This window comes from Colobus angolensis, unplaced genomic scaffold (assembly GCF_000951035.1).
Source record: "Colobus angolensis palliatus isolate OR3802 unplaced genomic scaffold, Cang.pa_1.0 Scaffold14, whole genome shotgun sequence".
Classification (NCBI taxonomy): Eukaryota; Metazoa; Chordata; class Mammalia; order Primates; family Cercopithecidae; genus Colobus; species Colobus angolensis.
The window spans coordinates 11,084,724-11,107,268 of record NW_012114488.1 but is presented as its reverse complement, the minus strand read 5'-3'; the positions used below and the strand labels follow the sequence as shown (position 1 = coordinate 11,107,268).

Sequence of the window (22,545 nt, the reverse complement as noted above, 5' to 3'; positions counted from 1 at the left end):
TAGGAGAATGGCGTAAACCCGGGAGGCGGAGCTTGCAGTGAGCTGAGATCCGGCCACTGCACTCCAGCCTGGGCGACAAAGTGAGACTCCGTCTCAAAAAAAAAAAAAAAAGTAATGTTCACCTTCATATAAACTTTTTTCCTTCTGTGTAAACTTAACATGGCTCTTCCAGTTCAAATTTGCAGTAAACATATTTTGAAGGAAAAATCTGAAAAACTACCATCGAGTATTATGCTTATTACTGGGTGATGAAGTAATCTGTACAATGACCCCCACCATTTACATGGGTAAATTGTGACATGCAATTTACCCATGTAACAAACCTGCACATGTATCCTCAATCCTAAAACAATCAGAAACAAGAAAAAAAAAAACCATTTTATGCAACTTCTTGTTAGGCTAAATGAGGTTCTAATTCTACTGTTAGTATTTGTAAGTATTCAGACATACATCTAACATCCTAAATTTTTAATGACATTACTATTACAGAGAAGTACAGCTTCAACCAAATAAAACTGGACTCTACAAGGAAAAATTTTAAATAAATGTCTGATATTGAGAAAGACAGAAAAAAGCAAAAGAGAGAGAAACAGAGCGAGTGAGTTTCTAAGTGTCTTTGGGCTACTGCTTTTTCGGACTTCCATCAAACAATAGGAAAATTAAGCCCTACACATGCACCTGCATCCCTGGACCTCATCCTCTGCTACTCCACACATCTGCCAGGCCGGCCCACCTGTCCACTCCCCCGCTGCTGACCAATTCCTTCCACTGTGCCCTGGAACTCACTAGCAGGTGCAGACCCCTTCTATTCTCAAACTCCTCTGAAAGAAACCATTTTTCACAATTTTGCCCTAACCGAAACCTTCCTGTCCTCCTAATAATACTGTTTCCTATAACAAAACTGATTATAACATAATATAAAATTAATCTGTAGAACATATGGTCATAAGTATTAACAGATAATTCAGAAATTTCTTAAATGCAATAACAGAAATTTTATAAATATGAAGAAAAGACTGGCTACACCAGGAAAAATAAGTATTCTCAAGTTGACATCCTATGAAAATCTCCCCCTTCTCATATGAAATAAACAAAAGTGCAAAGGAGAAAACTGAATTAGTGATGAAATTAGGCAACTATGGCTGCCACATGCCACAAAATTCGAGACAATTTGGCTAGACATACCAACGAAGCCAACTTTAAAACATTCACTAAGAACTTAATGAAAATGTCTCCTTCCCAAGAAAATTACACTGTTGCATCAAGTCCATAAAAAATATTCTGGGGAAAGTAATGACACAAGATCCCATTTAATATGCTGAGAGTTGGATGTGAGTTCACGCTCATGTCTGCAACAGAGTCCTGTATTTAGAAACACACGGAATAGAAATCCAGAGAAACTTAATGATTCACTAACTGAATTACGCATTTCTTTTAAAACTTGGCATACAGAAACACTAAAGAAAATGGATACAGTCATACTGTTCACCATGCCAGGTTAAAAGGAAGACAAGATAATGAAATCTGGATTCCAGTACAGCAATTTGTTTCAATCAACCTAGAGAAAAATCACTGTGATCAGCTCCCCCAGGAGAATGTCCACAACTCCAGTTTCCTCGGGGTTCCCCTCGGTCACTCCAGACTGAACTGGTGCCACTGATGCTCATTATCTAGCCCTCCAACCCACTAAAGAGGAAGATGCTAAGGACATTTACATGAATAGTAAACAGAGATAAGGATAATATATTAATGAAGAGCAGATCTAACATCACTCAAGGATAAATATATTTTTGTAAAAAAAATCAGCAAATGACTCCTCAACACGTAAGACAAGAAGAAGAAAAAAAACCACAAAAATATCCAAAGCCTTAGTATTATACTAATGTAGAGGATAGAAGCGAATTTGGGATGTCGTGTGGGAAGGAAGATATGCAAAAATATTAAGGAAAGCATCTGTTTTACACTCTCAAGATAATTAAAGAATTAACAATGAGAGATTATCAAATAGTATAATAAGACAGATTGAAATGAAGAAGAAACACCCAAAATACAGAAGTAACCTTTAATTTTAAAAGAGTCATTATGAATTTAAGCAGAATGAGAAACAGTAGAGAAGTTCAAGTCAATGACAAAGAGAATAAATCTGAGAGGTTCTAGAATGTGTAGTAAAAGAACCAGGAAAGGAGAAAGACATGGGTATTTCTCGTGATCTTAAAGAGAATGAAATAAATGTGAAAGAACCGATGCACCAAGAAACAAGTGGCATAATACCCTGAACTAAAAAGGACTTTGAAACGGATTGAGAAAGCTCACCACATACTGTTAAATTACTCAAAATTAAAGCATCTACATGACCTAGTGAAAATAACAAATTCAAAGAGCAAATGAGACACTTACAAATACATTCAGAAATGAAAAAGGCAACATTTACTAAGAAAAAGAATCAGAATGGTCTCAGATTTCTTCTTGAAAACATTAAATACAAGAGTGTGATGAAAAATACCAGAGCATCTTGGGGGCTAAGTCTATACCCAAGAATTCTAGACCTGGCTGGAGTTTGGCATTTTCTAGCAACTCAGCATCCAAATACTCTTCTTAATCTGATGTTTTTATCTCCCTGTTCTTGCCAGAAATCTTTTTGACTTAGGAGCTGAAACCACTTAAAAAGAGTAACAGTAATAATAACATAAAGGATTAATACTGTGGATTAGATGGGAACAAACGACCAATAGAGATATGACTGATAGAGTATCCCTCAAATCTCCCCCAGCCGCATCATCTCAGACCAAGGCTCCTTCCTTCGCTCACTCAGATCTAGTCAAGATGGCCACCTTGCTATGCCTCCAGCAATGTGCCAAGCATACTCCTGTCTCGGGGCCTTTGCACTTCCTGTACCACCTGCCTGGAAAGCTCCTACTCAGTTCTCAGCATGGCTCACTCCTTCACTTCCCTTACGTTTTTCCTCAAATCTGTTCCCAGTGAGCCTTGCCTGGCCCCACATCATCTACCCTGCCTCTCGCTTTTCTGTCTCCGCAGCACTCATTACCACTGAGCACAGTGCATGTGTTATTTATTGTTTATGGACTCTACCCCATACTATGGAAATGCCATGAGTGCAGGGATTTCTATCTAGTTTATCTCTGATGTATCTCAAGAGCCTAGATGAACTGGGACTCACCTAATATTTGTTGATTAATTGACAATGACTGATTAGAAAAATATGGTAGGTTAAGATACACTGGTTTCTACAACGCATTTGACACAATTTCACATTATTCTCATAGGTGATATTTCCACACTCGGCATTTCCTAGATGATAATTATTGTAAAGGGGGCACAGGAAAACAACTTGGAAAAAACACTCAAATTTGAGGCTTCGAAACACAGAGAAATAAATAATATGTTAGATAACTGAAATAAGACTGAGACTCATCTCAACAGGTTGAGATGGATCAAAACAAGATGGAATGAAGGTGAAATAAATGTACAGTCCTGCAGTTAAAATTCTAAAACAAAATCTGCTGACAAAGAAACTTTTTGATCTTCTCTGACTTCACTGATTTCTCCTTCTTCCTCTCCTCTGCTGACTTTTCCACATCTTCTCCACTACTCAGCAAGTGGAGTGTCCAGTGCTTGGGTCTTGACTCTCTTCTCCACAGACAAGCTCTCTAAGAAGTGTCACCTACTCCCACAGCCTTAAACATCATTTATACACCACAAACTCCCAAATGCATATCTCTACCTAGGAACTTTTCTTTTAATTTGACCATATATGCACTTGCTTTCTAAAAATCTCCAATTCCATATCTGATTCCTTAAACTTACTAATTTCCCAGTCTCAATCAACCCCATTCCTTCTACAGTCTTCTCTATAACAGTAAAGAGAAATTTTACTTCTTTCAAGTGCTCAGACCAAAAAAGTTGGGAGTCGTTACTGAGTCCTCTCTTCTCACTCACCATATACAACTATAAGCCAACAATAAAACAGTAAGTTCCCCAACTGACTGAAAGACCCTCTTCTCAGCCAAAGGCATTCCAAAGTAGACCTGAAAATCTAGTTCGGGCAGTGATTGGGGGGCAAGGGGTTGGACATGCCTCATTATAACCTCCTCCCGTTGACATTCAGGCACAGCTGACCAGCATGGACACTAAAACAGGTTTTAAGACTGATGAAACAGACTGTTTATGGCTGTAAGACATCAAACTCCAGCCTGACTCTAGCCAGGCTAGCATCACATGACAGCAGGCCCTGAAAGAAATTGAAGTATTTTACCCCAAATATATTTCTTGGACACATTTTGAAATGGCCCTGCAAAGCTGTCTCCTGTGGGGAAAATCTACATTCTGTAGAGAAACCCCCTTCCCTTTCCAGGTCTTTTCTCTGAACCAGGAGAGTCTAAGAGTCTGGTAGCTTTTAAGGTTCGAGAAGAGCTCTGAAACCTGCTACTTGGAGGCTTCATTTGCATGATAAATGCTTGGTCTCCAAAACCCTTACCTTAAGCCAGACATCCCTTTCTATTGATTCCAGGTCTTTGGTAATAACTCTTTCAACCATTCAACCAATTGCCCATCAGAAAATTGTTGAATCCAACTGTGACCTGGACACTACCTGGCCCCCATGCTTCCAGATGTCCCACCTTTCCAGACCAAACCAAGGGACATGTACTGAATGATATCTTACGTCTCCCTAAAATGTATAAAACCAAGCTGTAGCCCAGCTATTGTGGACTCATCTCAGAAGCTCTGAGGTTGTGTCATAGGCATGTCCTTAACCTTGTCAAAATCAGCTTCTAAGTTGACTGTGACAGATCTCCGATACTTTTTGGTTTACGCTCCCATAAGCAAAACCTGTCTGCTCTTTCTTCTTCTACACCCAACCTCTGATCCTAGTTCACCATTACAACCCTAATCCTAGACATCATCCTCCCCTGCCTACACTCCTAGACTACCACTGGGTCTACCTGTTTCCAGTCTTACTGTGTATACTCTCAATTCAGCAGCTAGAAGAAGGCCTAAATACCCCCAATTCCATTCCAACCTCATTTCTCACTGGTCTCTGCATGACTCACTCTGCTCATCACAATGGCCTACCTCAGGGCCTCTGCAGTTGCTGTCTCCTCCTTCTGCTGATTCTCTCATTCCCTTCAGATTCCTCTCACATTTCACTTAGGAAATTAACCTCTCTTGACCACTGCATATATGCAACAAGCCAATAAGCACCCTCTGAACTCACCATCACTCTCAAGCCCCTTATTCTGCTTTATTCTTGCATGTATTTATCACAGTATTTACCAGTGCCTGATAGATGTACACACACACAAACAATATACACATCATACAAATTTTCTGAACTGTTTCCACAGCTCCCCTCTATATTATGAGAACCTGAATCCTGTCAATTTTGCTCACCATTGTATCTACACTACCTTAGAACAATGCCTGAAACACAAATGCTCAAAAAAATAATGGTCATTGAATGATAGGTTAGAAGACAGGGAGACAAAGAGAGGAAAGAAAAATAGAAAAAAGGGAAGGGGAAGAGACATAAGACCTACAGGTCTGACTTCATGAAAAAATAGTGACAGTTTACTCAAAGCTCAATGACAAGAAACACTATGTAGTTTCTTAAAAAAACTAATTCTCCATTAAAACCGTATTGACAGATACATAGGTTTCAAACTAAGGTATCTGTCCCACCTCCTTTTACCAGGCTCAAGACAAAATTAGTCTGTAGTGTTAAGGTTGCAATGTTTTAAAGATATATTAATAATGTATAGTTTGTCCAAAGAATGTCAACCCACATCTTAAGGAGGCATATAGAAAATAAAGTTTAGAAACTAAGAAGTTTTACTAGAAAAGAACTAACATAATCCCTATGCTCAAATACTAGAAAATGGCCATTTTGGGAGGCTGCTTGGTTCTAAATGAGAAAGTACTTCATAATAATTAGAACTGCCTAGGCTGGGCTCAGTGGCTCAAACCTATAATCCCAGCACTTTGGGAGGCTGAGGTGGGAAGATCACTTGAGCCTAGGAGTTCGACACTAGCTTGGGCAACATGGAGAAACCCCATCTCTATAAAAAGAAAAAAATTAGCCGGGCATGGTGGCACAGGCCTATAGTCCCAACTATTTAGAAGGCTGAGGTGGGAGGCTCATCTGAACTCGGGTAGTCAGATGAACTAGCTGAAGTGAGCTGAGACTGTCCCACTGCATTTCAGCCTTGGTGATGAAGTGAGGCTTTGCCTCAATAAAAAATAAAAAAAGTATATGAGAAAGAGAAAGGGGAAAGAAAAAAGAAAACAAAAACACAACAGAACTGCCGGAGAGTGTAACCATCACCTTCAGTGGAACTAGAGCGCATGCTTTCTGTCAGGGATGTGTTAGAACAGAAGCCCTGTGGCCAGTCACCATCTACCGAAAGGTTGCCAGAGGAATTTCTAAATCTAAATCTTTACTGAAAATAGTGGCATACTATTTCATAAAGGAAACTCTGAGTATTAGTCAAATAAGCACTGATCAAGATATGGGATACCTTTTTAAAAAAAAAAAAAAAACATTATTATAGAGATCTTGGCAACTGATACCATTTCTAGGTTATCAGCTCACACCTTTAGTATTTCTCAATTAGAGACGCACTTTTCTCCAAATTTGGCATAATGTCAGAGAATCTTATAAATAAGAGCAAAGAAAAATCACTACATATAGTTTCATCATTTTTTCTAATGGCCTTATAAGACAGTATGTGGTATTGTCAGTGACACTGTCTGAACACATGGCAGCTGTGCCAATACCAACACTCTAATATTTTATGACTCTGCCAAAGTTCACTTTTCAGAGTCCCCATCTTATCCTCAAGCATCACTTTTTAGCATTTTCTGCTGCTCCTAGCAGCTGCCAAAATTCTAGGTCCACCCCTCTCTCACTTCCCGGTAGCTTCTGAGCATCCAGACCAAGGAACTCTTCAGCTGTGAGTTCCACAAACGTGAAATTAATAACAAAGGCACCCAGTGAAACCCTGAGACTCACAGAAACCTCAAGAGTCTCCTACATTGCTATGGACAGAAGGAATTCTGCCCTCGCCTATCTCCAAAGCCCCAGCCCCCAGCACTGGCCCAGGTCATTTTAGAGATTTCTTTCTTCAGATGATCAAAAATAGAGGAATATATCTGCATATGTGATTCTATTAACAGTCTTTCAATTTATATATTACAATAAAAACTGATCTCTAAGGTTGCATTCAGCTCCATTCAAACTGATTATTTGCAATATTTCATCTACACTTAAGATCTTTGTGTAATACAGGAAAAACTAAGACACTTTTTTCCAAATGTAATCACTTATAATTTTATAGCATAAACAGTATGCTAAATGCTTTCAGTACTCACCTGCCATAGTTTTTAAGCTTGCTAAGGCTCTTAAAGTTAACTAGGCCATGAAAACAGTACCTTTAATATTTATAAAATTTCTAAGCAATGTTTTCAACACATGAGTTGTCATCTTTTGTTCTCCCAAAAAGAAAGTGCATGAACTCAAAGGCAGAGGCTGGGCGGGTAGCAGACATGCGTAAAGCCGGCTACATGGAGGACTGAGGCTGACTCGAGAACATCATGCATCTGAAGGCAGCTTCCGCTGAGAAGACTGCTGCCCTGCGAGAGTGACCTTACCTTCTGGTTCAAGAGAAGCCAGAAATCCAACCTTTACTACAGTGTCTCAATTTCTACATGTTGGCAACTGATTCAGAAAATCCCACAGGCATGTGTAGCCGAACAAAATGCATCTGTGTGCCGTATTCAGAATTGAGGCCTCCAATTTGTGCCCTCTCTACCGACTTTATTCCATATTAACGAGTGATACTTTGGAGAGGGAACTCAGTTTTTGCCATTATCTTTCTAACACTTTAATGTGTCAGGGTACTGAAATATAAAACAGATTCGTTTCCTATATTGTAGTCGTAAAAATAATATTCACGTTACTTACCCTGCTGACTTCCTTAGGAGCCGATTCATCTGGGGATAGAGAAGGAAGAGGGAAAAACACAATCAGAGACTGAGTAGGTATTAAAATACAAAATATGTCATTTGCTTTCAATAAACTTGAATGGTTTTTTGCAATGCTTCCTCTTATGAAATCTACAAATTTGATTTTTTAAAACTGTAAAGGTTGAACATAACAAATTATGACTTAAGAAGTATACATTAATTTCACAGGGAAATTGAAATACCACCACCACGTTACCTTTCTAGAGGTTCTAAAATGGATATGATATGCCTGTAAGAATAGCTACACTGTGGTATATTCAACTACACATACCTAAAATGGGGTTGATAACACTTCAGTATTCTATACAATACAACCCACATGAATATCCCAAATGACCTTTCACACTCGTGCTTCGAAGGTTACAGCAGACCTGGAGCTGGTGGGAGCTGTTCTGTTGAAATAAGAAATGTATCTGCATGGAACTCTGGTCAAGGCATGAAACATACCCACTAATAATAGTGCTGCTTTGTTCCATGTGTCTGAGCAGTTGGGGGGTTGTTTATACCAGCTTGTCAGCATTGCTGATTGGTAAAGTGAGACTGGGGTGGTTTGCACAGGGTCTAGGTGAGAATCCCTGGAAGGCTCTCCCACTGGGGCTGGCTACAGGCAAGAAAATGCCTGTGTGACCAACAGGGTGTAGAATAAGCCGTCAGACACCCACTCTTGGTCCATGGTTCTGAGTGTTGCACACACAGGTCATTGATTCTGACCTGTGAGAAAGTGTGTGTCCCTAAGAGGAGGGGCTCCTGGAGCTCAGCCTGGCATCAACAGGTTCCTTGCTGTCTTTTTCCTGTAATAAACTTGAGATCTGCAAGGACTGTCATTTTGGTTCCTGTGTCTTCTTGAGCAATCAAATCCTGTTGTCTGTCACCATCAGAAAGAACTTAACGTACCAAAACTGGAATGTAGCTCAATGCTTTAGGACAGTAGGTATTCAGATCAACAGTACCTAGTTTTTGTATTACTGTATTAATACACAATTGCTCATATATTTTCTTACCATTGTTGCATAATGGTTAGAGTATGGCCTCTGACTTCCCTAAGAATGTAACACATGTAATGATGTCATAGGAAAAATGTCTTGTCTTCTACATTGAAGTGGCACCATAGAAATATTTCATTTACTCTTCAACTCCTAATCCTCTCTGAAGATGAGACTATTTAATCATTACAACAAATTTATTAACAGATTCTAAAGTTAGAGACATATGTGCTTTTAATTTTTTTAAAGTTTTGATCTAAAACATTTAATGAGAATGTTTGAAGAAGTCAAACAATTAAAAAGTATATAATGAAAAGGAGCAATGTGTGAACAGGTTTAATACCAAGACTGCATGCAGTCACCTAGCTATGACATTATGGAATTTTCTAACCTCTGCTAGTCACCACTACAGATCTGAAAATTAGTTCAAGGACAGTGTGAATGTCCAGACATCTGTAAATAAATGTTCCTTTGGCTTTTTCTCTTAGTCTTGCTTAGTTAGTACTTCTCAAATTTGAGTGTGCATAAGATAGCCTATGACATGTGTTTACAAAATCAACAAGTTTTTGCTTTATGGGCAATTTAAAGTATTTGAAAGAAAAAAGTTTACCTATAGCCGATTTCTGGCTTTTCACCTTAGGAGCTGATTTAGAAAATCATTTTCTCCAACTTCACACTCAATTTTAGTTAAATCAATGTTAAGTCTAGTATATTTAAAAACTATAGTAATTTACTTAGCTGAGAAAATTAATGAACACAGTGGAATTTCTTGTGTAAGGGAACATTGCTTCCTATTTCTGATAGTTGGAATTTTCATTTAGTTGAATTCTCTTGCCCAAGAAAAATTTAAGCATGTTGAAGACAGAAACTTTACTTTCTCTTCTACAGTAGAGTTGCACTGTGGGAACACACATGATGGACAGTGGTTTAGAGCAGGGGTTCGGAACCGGGCCACACAGCAGGAGGTGGGCGGTGGCAAGTGAGCGAAGCTTCGTCCGTATTGACAACCGCTCTCCATCACTGGCATTACTGCCTGAGCTCCGCCTCCTGTCAGGTCAGCAGTGGCATTTGATTCTCATGGAGGGCAAACCCTATCGCGAACTGCACTTGCTAAGGATCTAGGCTGTGCGCTCCTTATGAGGATCCAATGCCTGATGATCTGAGGTGGAGCTGAGGTGGTGATGCTAGCTCTGGGGAGTGGCTGCAAATACAGATTAACATTAGCAGGGAGGTTTGACTACACAGAGATCACAGGAAATTAACTGCTGGCAGACACGTATCAAAACTCTATCAGTGAGAGGCAAGTGACAAGCTGCATCTGGTTGGTGGCAGGCTTTATGGTGGCAAGTGAGCTGATGTGCTTCAAATTGCACAGCTGCATCTGGTGGCAGCTTTAACCTAGAATCTGACACTTATTCAGTCGACGTGTGACCTGCCTATTATTTTATTTACCACTTCCATCTGCACCTCTTTCCCACACTATGCACTTGTCTCAGTCACAGTTTTGGTCAGCCCAAAGTCAATCCTAGCCGAAATGAGTAAAAGACAGACAACACTGTAGAGCTTCTTTGAAAAGGGGGAAGACCTAATCATGAGAAAACAGAAGACTCTAAGACTGCCAACGAAAAGAAAGCTGTATTTAAAAGAAAATACGAAGTCCTATTTAAATTATGGGTTCACTGCAACAGGTGATGCACATTCTCCAAGTCCACTTTGTATATGCGGCGACCAGCTATCCAAGGAAGCCATGAAACCTTCAAAACTGCATTGCCACATGGAGACCAAGTACCCTGCATTAAAAGACAAGCCTGGCTGGGTGCAGTGGCTCACTCCTGTAATCCCAGCACTTTGGGAGGCCAAGGTGGGCAGATCACGAGGTCAGATCAAGACCATCCTGGCTAACACAGTGAAACCCCATCTCTACCAGAAATACAAAAAATTAGCTGGGCATGGTGGCACACACCTGTAATCCCAGCTACTTGGGAGGCTGAGGCAGGAGAATCACTTGAACCCGGGAGGCAGAGGTTGCAGTGAGCCGAGATGGTGCCATTGCACTCCAGCCTGGACAATAGAGCGACTCCATCTCAAAAAAAAAAAAAAAAAAAAAAGACAAGCCTTTGGAGTTTTCAAAAAAAAAATTTTAAATGTGGACACCAAGAACACAGGCAATTATTGAAGGTGACCAACTTCATCAAATGCGTCTACACTGAGAGCTTTTTTTTTTTTTGAGATGGAGTTTCACTCTTGTTGCCCAGGCTGGAGTGCAATGGTGCAATCTCAGCTCACTGCAACCTCTGCCTCCCAGGTTCAAGCAATTCTCCTGCCTCAGCCTCCTGAGTAGCTGGGACTACAGGTGCCCACCACCATGCCTGACCAATGTTTTGTATTTTTAGTAGAGACGGGGTTTCATCATGTTGGCCAGGCTGGTCTCGAACTCCTGACCTCAGATGATCCACCCGCCTTGGCCTCTCAAAGTGCAGGGATTACAGGTGTGAGCTACCGCACCCGGCCAAGAGCATCATTCTTAGTGGCTAACCGCGTTGCTGAAGCTAAGAGACCCTTTATTGTTGGTGAAGAGTTGATCCTGCCTGCCACTAAGGACATCTGCTGGGAACTTTTAGGAGAGGCTGCAGTTCAAAAGGTGGCAGGTGTTCCTCTTTCGGCTAGCACCATAACCAGATGAATTAGTGAGATAGCAGAGAATACTGAGACACAACTGTAAAAGGAGATTAATGAATCACCGTGGCACACAATCCAGGCTGACAAGTTTACCAATGTTGACAGCAAGGCAACCATGCTTGTTAATGTGTGATATATTTTTCAGGGGGATGTGCATGAAGATATGTTATGTGCACTTTTGTTGCCAGCCAACACCACAGCTGCAGAACTATTCTAGTCTGTGAATGATTACAGATCAGAAAAACTAAATTGGTCATTTTGTGTTGGTATACACACGGACAGAGCAGCTGCCATGACTAGACGGCTTTCTGGTTTCACTACTCAGGTCAAACAGGTCACTTCCGTATATAAGTACCACGCACTAACCGACTGTGCCACTGGAGCTCCTTAGGTTGCTTCTGAATGTTAGTCTATGCACTGTGTCATCCGTAGGGAAATGCTGGCTAGCTGAAAAATGTCACGTGAACTTAACAATGTTTAGCAGAATGTGATTAAAATTATCAACCACATTAAAGTACATGCCCTTAACTCACGTGTGTTCGCACAGCTCTGTGAGGAGATGGACACAGAGCACACACACCTTCTCATACACGGAAGTGAAATGCTTTCTAAAGGTAGATTTCTGGCCAGAGTTTTTGAAACCACTCCAGAGATTTCTTTTAGGAAAAAAGTCACCATTGGCAGCACATTTCAGTGACATAAAATGGGTTGCAAAACTTGCTTACTTGTGTGACCTATTTAACCTGTTCAACGAACTCAATCTGTCACTTCAGGGGAGAATGACAGCTGTGTTCAAGTTGGCAGATAAAGCGGCTGTGTTCAAAACCAAACTGGAATTACAGGCGTGACGAGGGAACACTGGGATTTCTGACATGTTTCAAACATTAGCAGAGACTGTGAAAGAGACAGAGCCAGGGCCTTCTTCCCCCCAGCTGATGCAGGATCAGCTTTCAGAAGAGCTTGAGCGATACTTCCCAACCACAAAAGAACCCCGAACCAGGAAGGAAAGAATCCGCGACACCCACTTGTGAATAAGCCTGGTGAATCGACTATGCTAGAAGAGGATCAGCTGCTTGAGATGGCAAATGACAGTGGCTTTAAAAATATGTTTGAGACAACTTCAAATCTCCATATGTTCTGGATCAAAGTCCAGGTGGAATATCCTGAGGTTGTCACAAAAGCATTGAAGAGTCTGCTTCCACGTCCAACAACCTGTCTCTGTGAAGCAGGGTTTTCTGCAGTGACAGCAACCACAACAAGATTACAGAGTAGCCTGGACATGAGTGACACACTTCGGGTGTCACTGTCTCCCATCACCCCCAGATGGGACTGTCTAGTTGCAGGAAAACAAGCTCAGGGCTTCCACTAATTCTACATCATGGTGAGTTGTATCATTATTTCATTACATAATACAACGTAATAATAATATAAATAAAACGCACAACAAATGTAACATGCTTGAATCATCGTGAAACCACCCCTCCGACCAGTCTGTGGAACAGCTGTCTTCCGCAAAACTGGTCCCTGGTGCCAAAAGTTTGGGCAACGCTGGTTTAGGGCATGGACTAAGGTATGAAGCCCAGACCTGCAGTCACTAGTGACATTACTTTGGACAAGGTGCCTAACTTCTGCCACCTTACAAGTTCAAAGTGAAATAAGTTAACAAAATAAATTGTTACTGAAAAAGATCGTCCTCCCCCAGCCCAAAGACCATTTCAAGGTAAGAGAGAGGGAATACGGCCCCTTCCCACTCGTGCGTTCATGACTCCTTGCAGATCGTACAGGAACTTCAGGTTAAGAACCCACGGGGTAGAATGTTCCCTTTTCCCTGTACACTTCCAGCACACACTCACAGTTGAAGTGCCAGAATAGCACTTCACTCAGATCAGCAATGAAGCTCTCTTTGAAATAAAAGGTTAGAGGAACATGGAAAAGAAGAAAATTGCCATGAATACCAAATTTTGAGGGACTGATGAGGAACAAATTGGCAAAAAAGAAAGAAAGAAAGAAAGAAAGAAAGAAAGAAAGAAAGAAAGAAAGAAAGAAAGAAAGAAAGAAAGAAAGAAAGAAAGAAACAAAGAAACAAAGAAACAAAGAAAGAAAAAAGTTCCAGAGGAGACTAATTTTCATGTAGCATAGGGTTTTTGTAAACAGGTGTTTACTCAACAAATATTTACTGAGGGACCACTGAGTGCCAGGAACTTATCTCTGATCTCGATAAGCTTGCATTCCAGTGGAATGAATAAATTAGGAAATGAAGAGATGAAATAACTACAGAAAATAAATATCTATGCTTGTTAAAGAGAAATTTAATTTTTAGAGAAAGATGAAGCATCTTTGATCCAAACCTCATTTTAATACTTTTTAAAAGCCTTAGCAAGAACAGTCTACAGGAAAAAAAAAGGCGCTAAGGGGATTTCATAGTAAGCACACTATTCACAGCAAGAACTTAACAGTGTAGCTTTCATGGTAAGAAGTTAATTTTAAATATTTTTTAAATCAAAATCTGGGAAAATGGTGAATAGGAGGCAGGCCTAACTTGCAGCTCCCACTCGGGTGGACAGAGCAGCCTGTGTAAACCTACATCGTGAACTTTTGCTCCAACAACTACCATAGGAACATCCCAGGCAAGCCTAGAGAATCCACAGACCCTTTGTAGGAGGTGGACTGCAGCTGCAGGCTCTGTGGGACAGCTGAGGAACTGGGGGTTCACTTGCTTTCTCAGATGGAGGCTTGTACCCTGGGGTAAGTTCTCAGCCCTGCTCACTAGCTGTCTGGAAATAAACTCAGTGTGTTGGGGGCCATGGTGCGTGTGAGACCAGCCTTTTGGGCTGCGGGCCACATGGGAGCTGGGTGAGGCCTGTGGCTGCCGGCTTTACCCCACTTTTCTGGTGACCTATATGTGAGAGCAGAGGCCCCCTGGGAACATAACTCCATTGGTCTAGGAACCACACCCCTGTCCCCTACAGCAGTCACAGCAAGCCCTGCCCAAGGAGAGTCTGACATCAGACATGCCTAACCCTGCCTCCACCTGATGGTCTTTCTCTACCTGTCCTGGTGGCCAAAGTCAAAGCCCACCCTGCCCACCACTGGAGAAACATGAATATTCAAAGGCGACCCTAGGGCAAGCTTGTCTTCTCCCTATACAACCTCAGCTGATGCACTATTGACAGTGCCACCTCTTGGCTGGAGAAGAACCAACACAAAACCAGCACACTAAACAAAAACACAATCGAGGACCCTCAGAGTCCATTTCACTCCCTGCTACCTCCACTGGAGCAGGTGCTGGTATCCACGGCTGAAAGACCTAAAGACAGATCACATCACAGGACTCTCTGCAGAGACTCCCCAGTGACAAGCTGGAGCCCAGTAGTTCTGCTGTGTGGCTAGATCCAGAAGAGAAATAACAATTGTTGCAGTTCGGCTCTCAGGAGGCCCCATTCCTAGGGGAAGGGGAAGAAAATCACATCAAGGGAGCACCCCATGGGACAAAAGAATCTGAACAGCAGCCCTTGAGTCCCAGACCTTCCCTCTGACATAGTCTACCCAAATGAGAAGGAACCAGAGAAATAATTCTGGTAATATGACAAAGCAAGGTTCTTTGACACCCCCAAAAGATCACACCAGCTCACCAGCAATGGAGCTAAAGCAAGATATCATCTCTGAATTGCCAGAAAAAGAATTCAGGTCAACTATTAAGCTAATTAAGGAGGCACCAGAGAAAGGTGAAATCCAACTTAAAGAAATCAAAAAAATGACATAGGATATCAACGGAAAAATCTCCAGTGAAATAGATAGCATAACTAAAAAAAAAAAAAAAATCACCACTTCTGGAAATGAAGGAGACACTTAGAGAATTGCAAAATGCACTGGAGAATCACAGCAATAGAATCAAACAAATAGAAGAACTTCAGAACTCAAACACAAGACTTTCAAATTAACCCAATCTAACAAAGGCAAAGAAAAAAAGAACTTAAAAAATGAACAAAGCTTCCAAGAAATTTAAAATTATGTTAAACAACCACATCTAAGAATAACTGGTGTTCCTGAGGAAGAAAATAAATCTAAAAGTTTGGAAAACATATTTGAGGGAACAATTGAAGAAAACTTCCCCCGCCTTGCTAGAGATCTAGACATCCAAATACAAGAAGGTCAAAGAACACCTGAGACATTCATTGCAAAAAGATCATTGCCGAGGCACATAGTCATCAGATTATCTAGAGTCAAGACGAAGGAAACAATCACAAGAGTTGTGAGGCAAAAGCAGCAGGTAACCTAGAAAGAAAAACTTGTCAGACTAACAGCAGATTTCTCAGCAGAAACTCTACAGGCCATAAGGCATTGGTATTCTATCTTTAGCCTCCTTAAACAATCAAAACAATTATCAGCCAAGAATTTTGTATCTAGTGAAATTAAGCTTCAAAAACGAAGGAAAGATAAAGACTTTTTCAGACAAACAAATGCCAAGAGAATTCGCCACTACCAAGCCAGCACTATGAGAACTGCTGTTAATAAAAGAAACTCTAAATCTTGAAACAAATCCTCAAAACACACCAAAATAGAACCTCTCTAAAGCCTAATCCTCACAGGACCTATAAAACAACAACACAACGAAAAATACCCAAGGTATTCAATAAATAGCAGGGAGAATACAATAGTACCTCATATCTCAATACTAACATTGAATGTAAATGGCCTAAATGTTCCACTTAAAAGATACAGAGTGGAAGAATGGGTAAGAATTCACCAACCAAGGCCACACATGGTGGTTCATGCTACTTTGGGACTCTGAGGCAGGTGGATCATTTGAGGACGGGAGTTCAAGACCAGCCTGGCCAACATGGGGAAACCCCATGTCTACTAAAAATACAAAAATTAGCTGGGTGTGGTGGCATATACCTGTAATCTCAGCTACTCGAGAGGCCGAGGCATAAGAATTCCTTAAACCCGGGAAGTAGAGGCTGCAGTGAGCCAAGATCACACCACTGAACTCCATCCTGGGGGACAGAGCAAGACCCAGTCTCCAAAAAATTTGAAAATACATTCACCAACCAAATATCTAATGTTTTCAAGAGACTCACCTGACTCATAAGAACTCACATAAACTTAAAGTAAAGGGGTGAAAAAAGATATTACGTGCAAATGGACACTAAAAGCGAGTGGCAGGAGTAGATATTCTTACATCAGACAAGACAAACTTTAAAGCAATAGCAGTTAAGAAAGACAAAGCGGGATATTATATAATGATAAAAGAACCAGTCCAACAGAAAAATATCACAATCCTAAATATAGATGCACCTAACACTGGAGCACCCAAATTTATAAAAGACCTAAGAAATGAGATAGATAGCAACACAATAATAGTGGGGGACTTCAATACTCCACTGACAGCACTAAATAGGTCATCAAGACAGAAAGTCAACAAAGAAACAATGGACTTACCTCATACCCTACAACAAATGGATTTAACAGATATTTACAGAACATCCTACCCAACAACTGCAGAATATACACTCTATTCATCGGCACATGGAACATTCTCCAAGACAGACTGTAAGATAGGCCACCAAACAAATCTCAGCAAATTTAAGAAAATCAAAATTATAGCAAGGACTCTCTCAGACCACAATGGAATAAATTTGGAAATCAACTCCAAAAGGAACCCTCAAAATCAGACAAATACACAGAAGTTAAATAACCTGTGAATGAATGATCATTGGGTTTGAACTACACTATAATAGTGACACAATCTATCAAAACCTCTAGGATACAGAAAAAGTGGTACTAAGGGAAAAGTGTACAGCATTAAGTGCCTACATCAAGAAGTCTGAAAGAGCACAGGCAGAGAGTCTAAGGTCACACCTCAAGGAGCTAGAGAAACAAGAACAAAACAAACCCAAACCCAGCAGAAGAAAAGAAATAAGCAAGATCAGAGCAGAACTAAATGAACTGAAACAAACAAAAAAAATACAAAGATAAATGAAACAAAAAGGTGGTTATTTGAAAAGATAAATAGGATTGAGAGACCATTAGCAAGATTAACCAAGAAAAGAAGAGAGAAGATCCAAATAAGCTCAATAAGAAACAAAACATGAGCTATTACAAACACCACCACACAAATACAAAAGATTATTCAGGGCTACTGTGAACATCTTTATGTGCATAAACTAGAAAACCTAGAGGAGATGGATAAATTCCTGGAAATATATAACCTTCCATGATTAAACCAGGAAGAAATAGAAATTCTGAACAGATTAATAACAAGCAGCAATATTGAAATGGTAATTAAAAAGTTACCAAAAGTCCAGGACCAAATGGATTCACAGCTGAATTCTATCAGACATTCAAAGAAGAATTGGTACCAATCCTGTTGACACTATTCCACAAGATAGAGAAAGAGGGAATCCTCCCTAAATCATTCTATGAAGCCAGTATCACCCTGACACCAAACTCAGGAAAAAACTTAACAACCAAAAAAAATAAAACTATAGACAAATATCCCTGGTGAACATAGATGCAAAAGTCCTAGCTAACCAAATCCAACAGCATGTTAAAAAGATAATCCTCCATGATCAAGTGGGTTTCATACCAGGGATGCAGGGATGGTTTAGCATTCACAAGTCAATAAATGTGACACACCACATAAACAGAATCAAAACAAAAATCACACGATCAACTCAATAGATGCAGAGAAACTATTTCACAAAACAGCATCCCATTATGATTAAAACCCTCAGCAAAACTGACATAGAAGGGACATAACTTAAGGTAATAAAAGCCATCTATGACAAACCCACAGCCAACATTATATTGAATGTGAATAACTGAAAGCATTCCCTCTGAGAACTGGAACAAGACAAGGATGCCCACTTTCACCAGTTCTATTCAACATAGTACTGGAAGTCCTAGCCAGAGCAATCAAACAAGAGAAAGAAAGGGCATCTAAACTGGTAAAGAAGAAGTCAAACTGTCACTGTTTGATGATGACATGATAACATACCTAGAAAACCCTAAAGACTCATCCAAAAAGCTCCTAAAACTGGTAAATGAATTCAGCAAAGTTTCAGGATATAAAAATAATATACACAAATCAGTAGCCCTGCTATACACCAACAGCGACCAAGCTGAAAATCAAATCAAGAACTCAGCCCCTTTTACAATAGCTGCAAAAAAATAAAATACTTAGGAATATACTTAACCATGGAGGTGAAAGACTGCTACACGGAAAAGTACAAAACACTGCTGAAAGAAATCATAGACAATATAAACACATCCCATGCTCATGGATGGGTAGAATCAAAACTGTGAAAATAACCAGACTGCCAAAAGTAATCTACAAATTCAATGCACTTCCCATCAAAATACCATCATCATCCTTCACAGAACTAGAAAAAAAAAATCCTAAAATTCATATGGAACCAAAAAAGAGCCCACATAGCCAAAGAAAGGCTAAGCAAAAAGAACAAATCTAGAGGCATCACATTACCCAACTTCAAACTATACTATAAGGCCAAAGTCATCAAAACAGCATGGTACTGGTATAAAAATAGGCATATAGACCAATGCAAACAGAACAGAGAACCAATAAATAAGGCCATATACTGTCAACTGATTTTTGACAAAGCAAACAAAAACATAAAGTGGGGAAAGAACACCCTATTCAACAAACAGTGCTGGGATAACTGTAGAAGAATGAAACTGGATCCTCATCTCTCACCTTATACAAAAATCAACTTGAGATGGAATCAAAGATTTAAATCTAAGACCTGAAACCATAAAAATTCTAGAAGATCACATCAGAAAAACCCTTCTAGACACTGGCTTAGGCAAAGACTTCATGACCAAGAACCCAAAAGAAAAAATGCCACAAAAGCAAAGATAGAGGGGACTTCCTTAAACTAATAAGCTTCTGCATAGCAAAAGAAATAATCAGCAGAGTAAACAGACAACACACAGAGTGAGAGAAAATCTTTGCAATCTGTACATCTGAGAAAGGACTAATATCCAGAATCTACAAGAAACTCAAATCAGCAACAAAAATCCAATCTCATCAAAAAGTGGGCTAAGGACATGAATAGACCATTCTCAAAAGAAGATATACAAATGGCCAAAAAACCTATGAAAAAATACTCAACATCACTAATCACCAGGGAACTGCAAATCAAAACCACAACGAGATGCCACCTTACTGCTGCAAGAATGGTCATAAAAAAATTAAAAAATCATTGATGTTGGAGTGGATGTGGTGAAAAGGGAATACTCTTACACTGTTGATGGGAATTTAAACTACTACGACCTCTATGGAAAACAGTGTGGGGATTCATGAAAGAAATAAGTGGATCTACCATTTGATCCACCAATCCCATTCCTGGGTATTCACCCAGAGGAAAAGAAATCATTACAGAAAAAAGATACTTGTACATGCATGTTTACAGCAGCACAATTTACAGTTGCAAAAATACTGAACCAGCCCAAATGTTCAGCAATGAGTGGATAAAGAAAATATGGGGTGTGTGCATGTGTGTATGTGTGTAATACACACAACAAACGTAGTATTCCATTGTGTGTGCATATATATATGTACACACATACACATATATATAAAATTAACAAAGAAGAAATCCAGAATAAAGAAAAGTGATCATTTAATGCTTATATTAGAAATTAATATTGAAAACCACATTTTGCATTCCAAATTCTAAATTGTGATTTTCATATGAACTAGCTACAAAGTTCCTGCGAATGCATTTTGAACAGTTTCTACTTTAATTGACTGATCATTTCCTTGAGGTTTAACATAGGGTCATTTTTACTAAATCTTCCATGAATCAGTAGCCTGCTTTCTGTGCTCATTCCACAGGATGAGAAAATAAATCTAAGCCACACACTGGTACTATGGAAACCTTTGTGATTGACTTCACTGCACCTCTATCCTTCAACACTATCCATCTCAATTCGCCTTTCAGGCTACAGTTATTACTAGCCAGGATGGTCTCCATCTCCTGACCTCGTGATCCGCTCGCTTTGGCCTCCCAAAATGCTGGGATTACAGGCGTGAGCCACCACGCCCGGCCAGTTATTTTAATATTTCTAAGTGAAGTACACCTATCTTCTCTTTATGGGAGATAAGTATTTCCATGAACATTCATAAACCACTTATCTTTTTTATATACATCTGTATCTTAGGAATTGAAGCAGCACATTCAGCCTCCCCCAGTCATTTCTAGCATCTCTAACAATTATGCAATCTTAACAATTCATCCACAAGTATTTACCAAAAGTTCTACTTCATGCTAGACACTGAATAAATGTGTCCATTGGCCCAATCAGACTGAAGAAAATGACTTAAACTTCATGGTTTTGAGAGAACCACAAACAAGAAAGCTTTTCGGACCTAGCCACTGGTGGCAGCCACGTTATAATCATGAGGGCATCAACCTGAAATCAACAACAACACAGCAAGGAAGACAGAGGGGAGACAGGAGGGGAAAGGGGGAAGAGAGGGAGAGGGGTTGGAGGGGAAAGGGAGAGAGAAAGGGATGGGAAGGAGAAAAAGAGGTAGGGGAAAGACATGAGAAATTGAGTCTTCAGAGACATTTCCAGCCAAATTAATCAGCCAACCTTGAAGCCTGCCTTACTTAGGGACTTTTTAAATATGCAAGATAGCTAATTTCCCTATGAAGTCAATTTTACCAAGTAAAACTAAAAACACTCAAGAGAGCATTTAAATGTAACAAAACGTTACAAGGATATTACTTTTACATCATTAAATTAATACATTGTTATTTAAAATAAAATCTTATAGAAAACTCTCGTTCTTACAAAATAATAAATTCCTTAGCTCTAATCTGGTTTGGCTCTATTTATCCAACTGGAATACACAACACATAAGGCTCTTTTCACTCCAATAAGGCTGGTTTCACTACACTCTCAAATATGTTTTGCTGACTATTAACTCAAAGTCCTTTTATCTTCCAACAAATATTTACTGAGTACTTACTAAGTGTCTGTCACAGTTCTTTATGTTTACAATATCTGAGAGAATAAAAAAAGAGACAATAATCCTTGTCTTCATGAAGTTGTATTCTAAACGCAAGTGACTGTCAATCAACTTGATAAATAACTACATCATACAGCAAGTTGGAAACGTTTGGTTGGGAGAATGCAGACCAGGGTAAGGGGAATCAGAAGGCAATAAGGGAAGAGAATAGGGAGCAGGATGCGGTATAAGAAAGCGTGGTTGCTGCAGTCTCCTGGAGAAGGTGAGCTAAAATAAACAAAGCAGCCACCCAGGAAAAAACTCCAAGCAGAGGGCTCAGCCTGCACAAAGACGTTGAGATGCAAGTGTGCCTGTCATACTCCTGCCACAGAAGATGACCCCCTTATTTCCAAATACTAAGTCCTTCAAGACTCAGCTCAACTTCTAGTCTGAGAGGGCCTCTCAAGAGCAATAAGCCCACTGATCTCTCTTCTCTCAGAACTTTTCTATGTTCTTTTCCTGTTAGGAGAGCAGAATATGACAGAAATAAGGAAGACAGGTTTGGAGTTAATAGATCTGTTTTCAAATCTTAGCTTCACTTCCCAACCATACATGGGTTTCTTTACCTTTCCAAAATTGCCTACCTTACGTTTTTAAAATGAGATGATTTAGGATGATGTTAGGATTAAATGAGATATGGATAATTCTGACACAGAGAGAATGCTCAATAAATTGTTTTGTTCCTGTCCATTCAACTTAACATTAACTCTCTTCTGCCTTCCACTGATAGCTGGACACACGTGAAGGACTTAACTTCTTAACTAAATACAAATTTCTTGACAATGAGAGACCACATCTAATATT

The 22,545-nt window shown here is 39.8% G+C and overlaps 1 protein-coding gene across 3 annotated transcripts in view; it reads right to left on the bottom strand.

Moving 5' to 3' along the window:
- Positions 1-22,545, bottom strand: part of PDE10A (phosphodiesterase 10A) — a 339,233-nt gene that overhangs the window by 135,646 nt on the left and 181,042 nt on the right. For all 3 annotated transcript variants that reach the window (XM_011934966.1, XM_011934965.1, XM_011934967.1), the window contains one exon: positions 7,979-8,007. In XM_011934966.1, the coding sequence (XP_011790356.1) occupies positions 7,979-8,007 (29 nt within the window). The remainder of the gene's footprint in view (positions 1-7,978; positions 8,008-22,545) is intronic.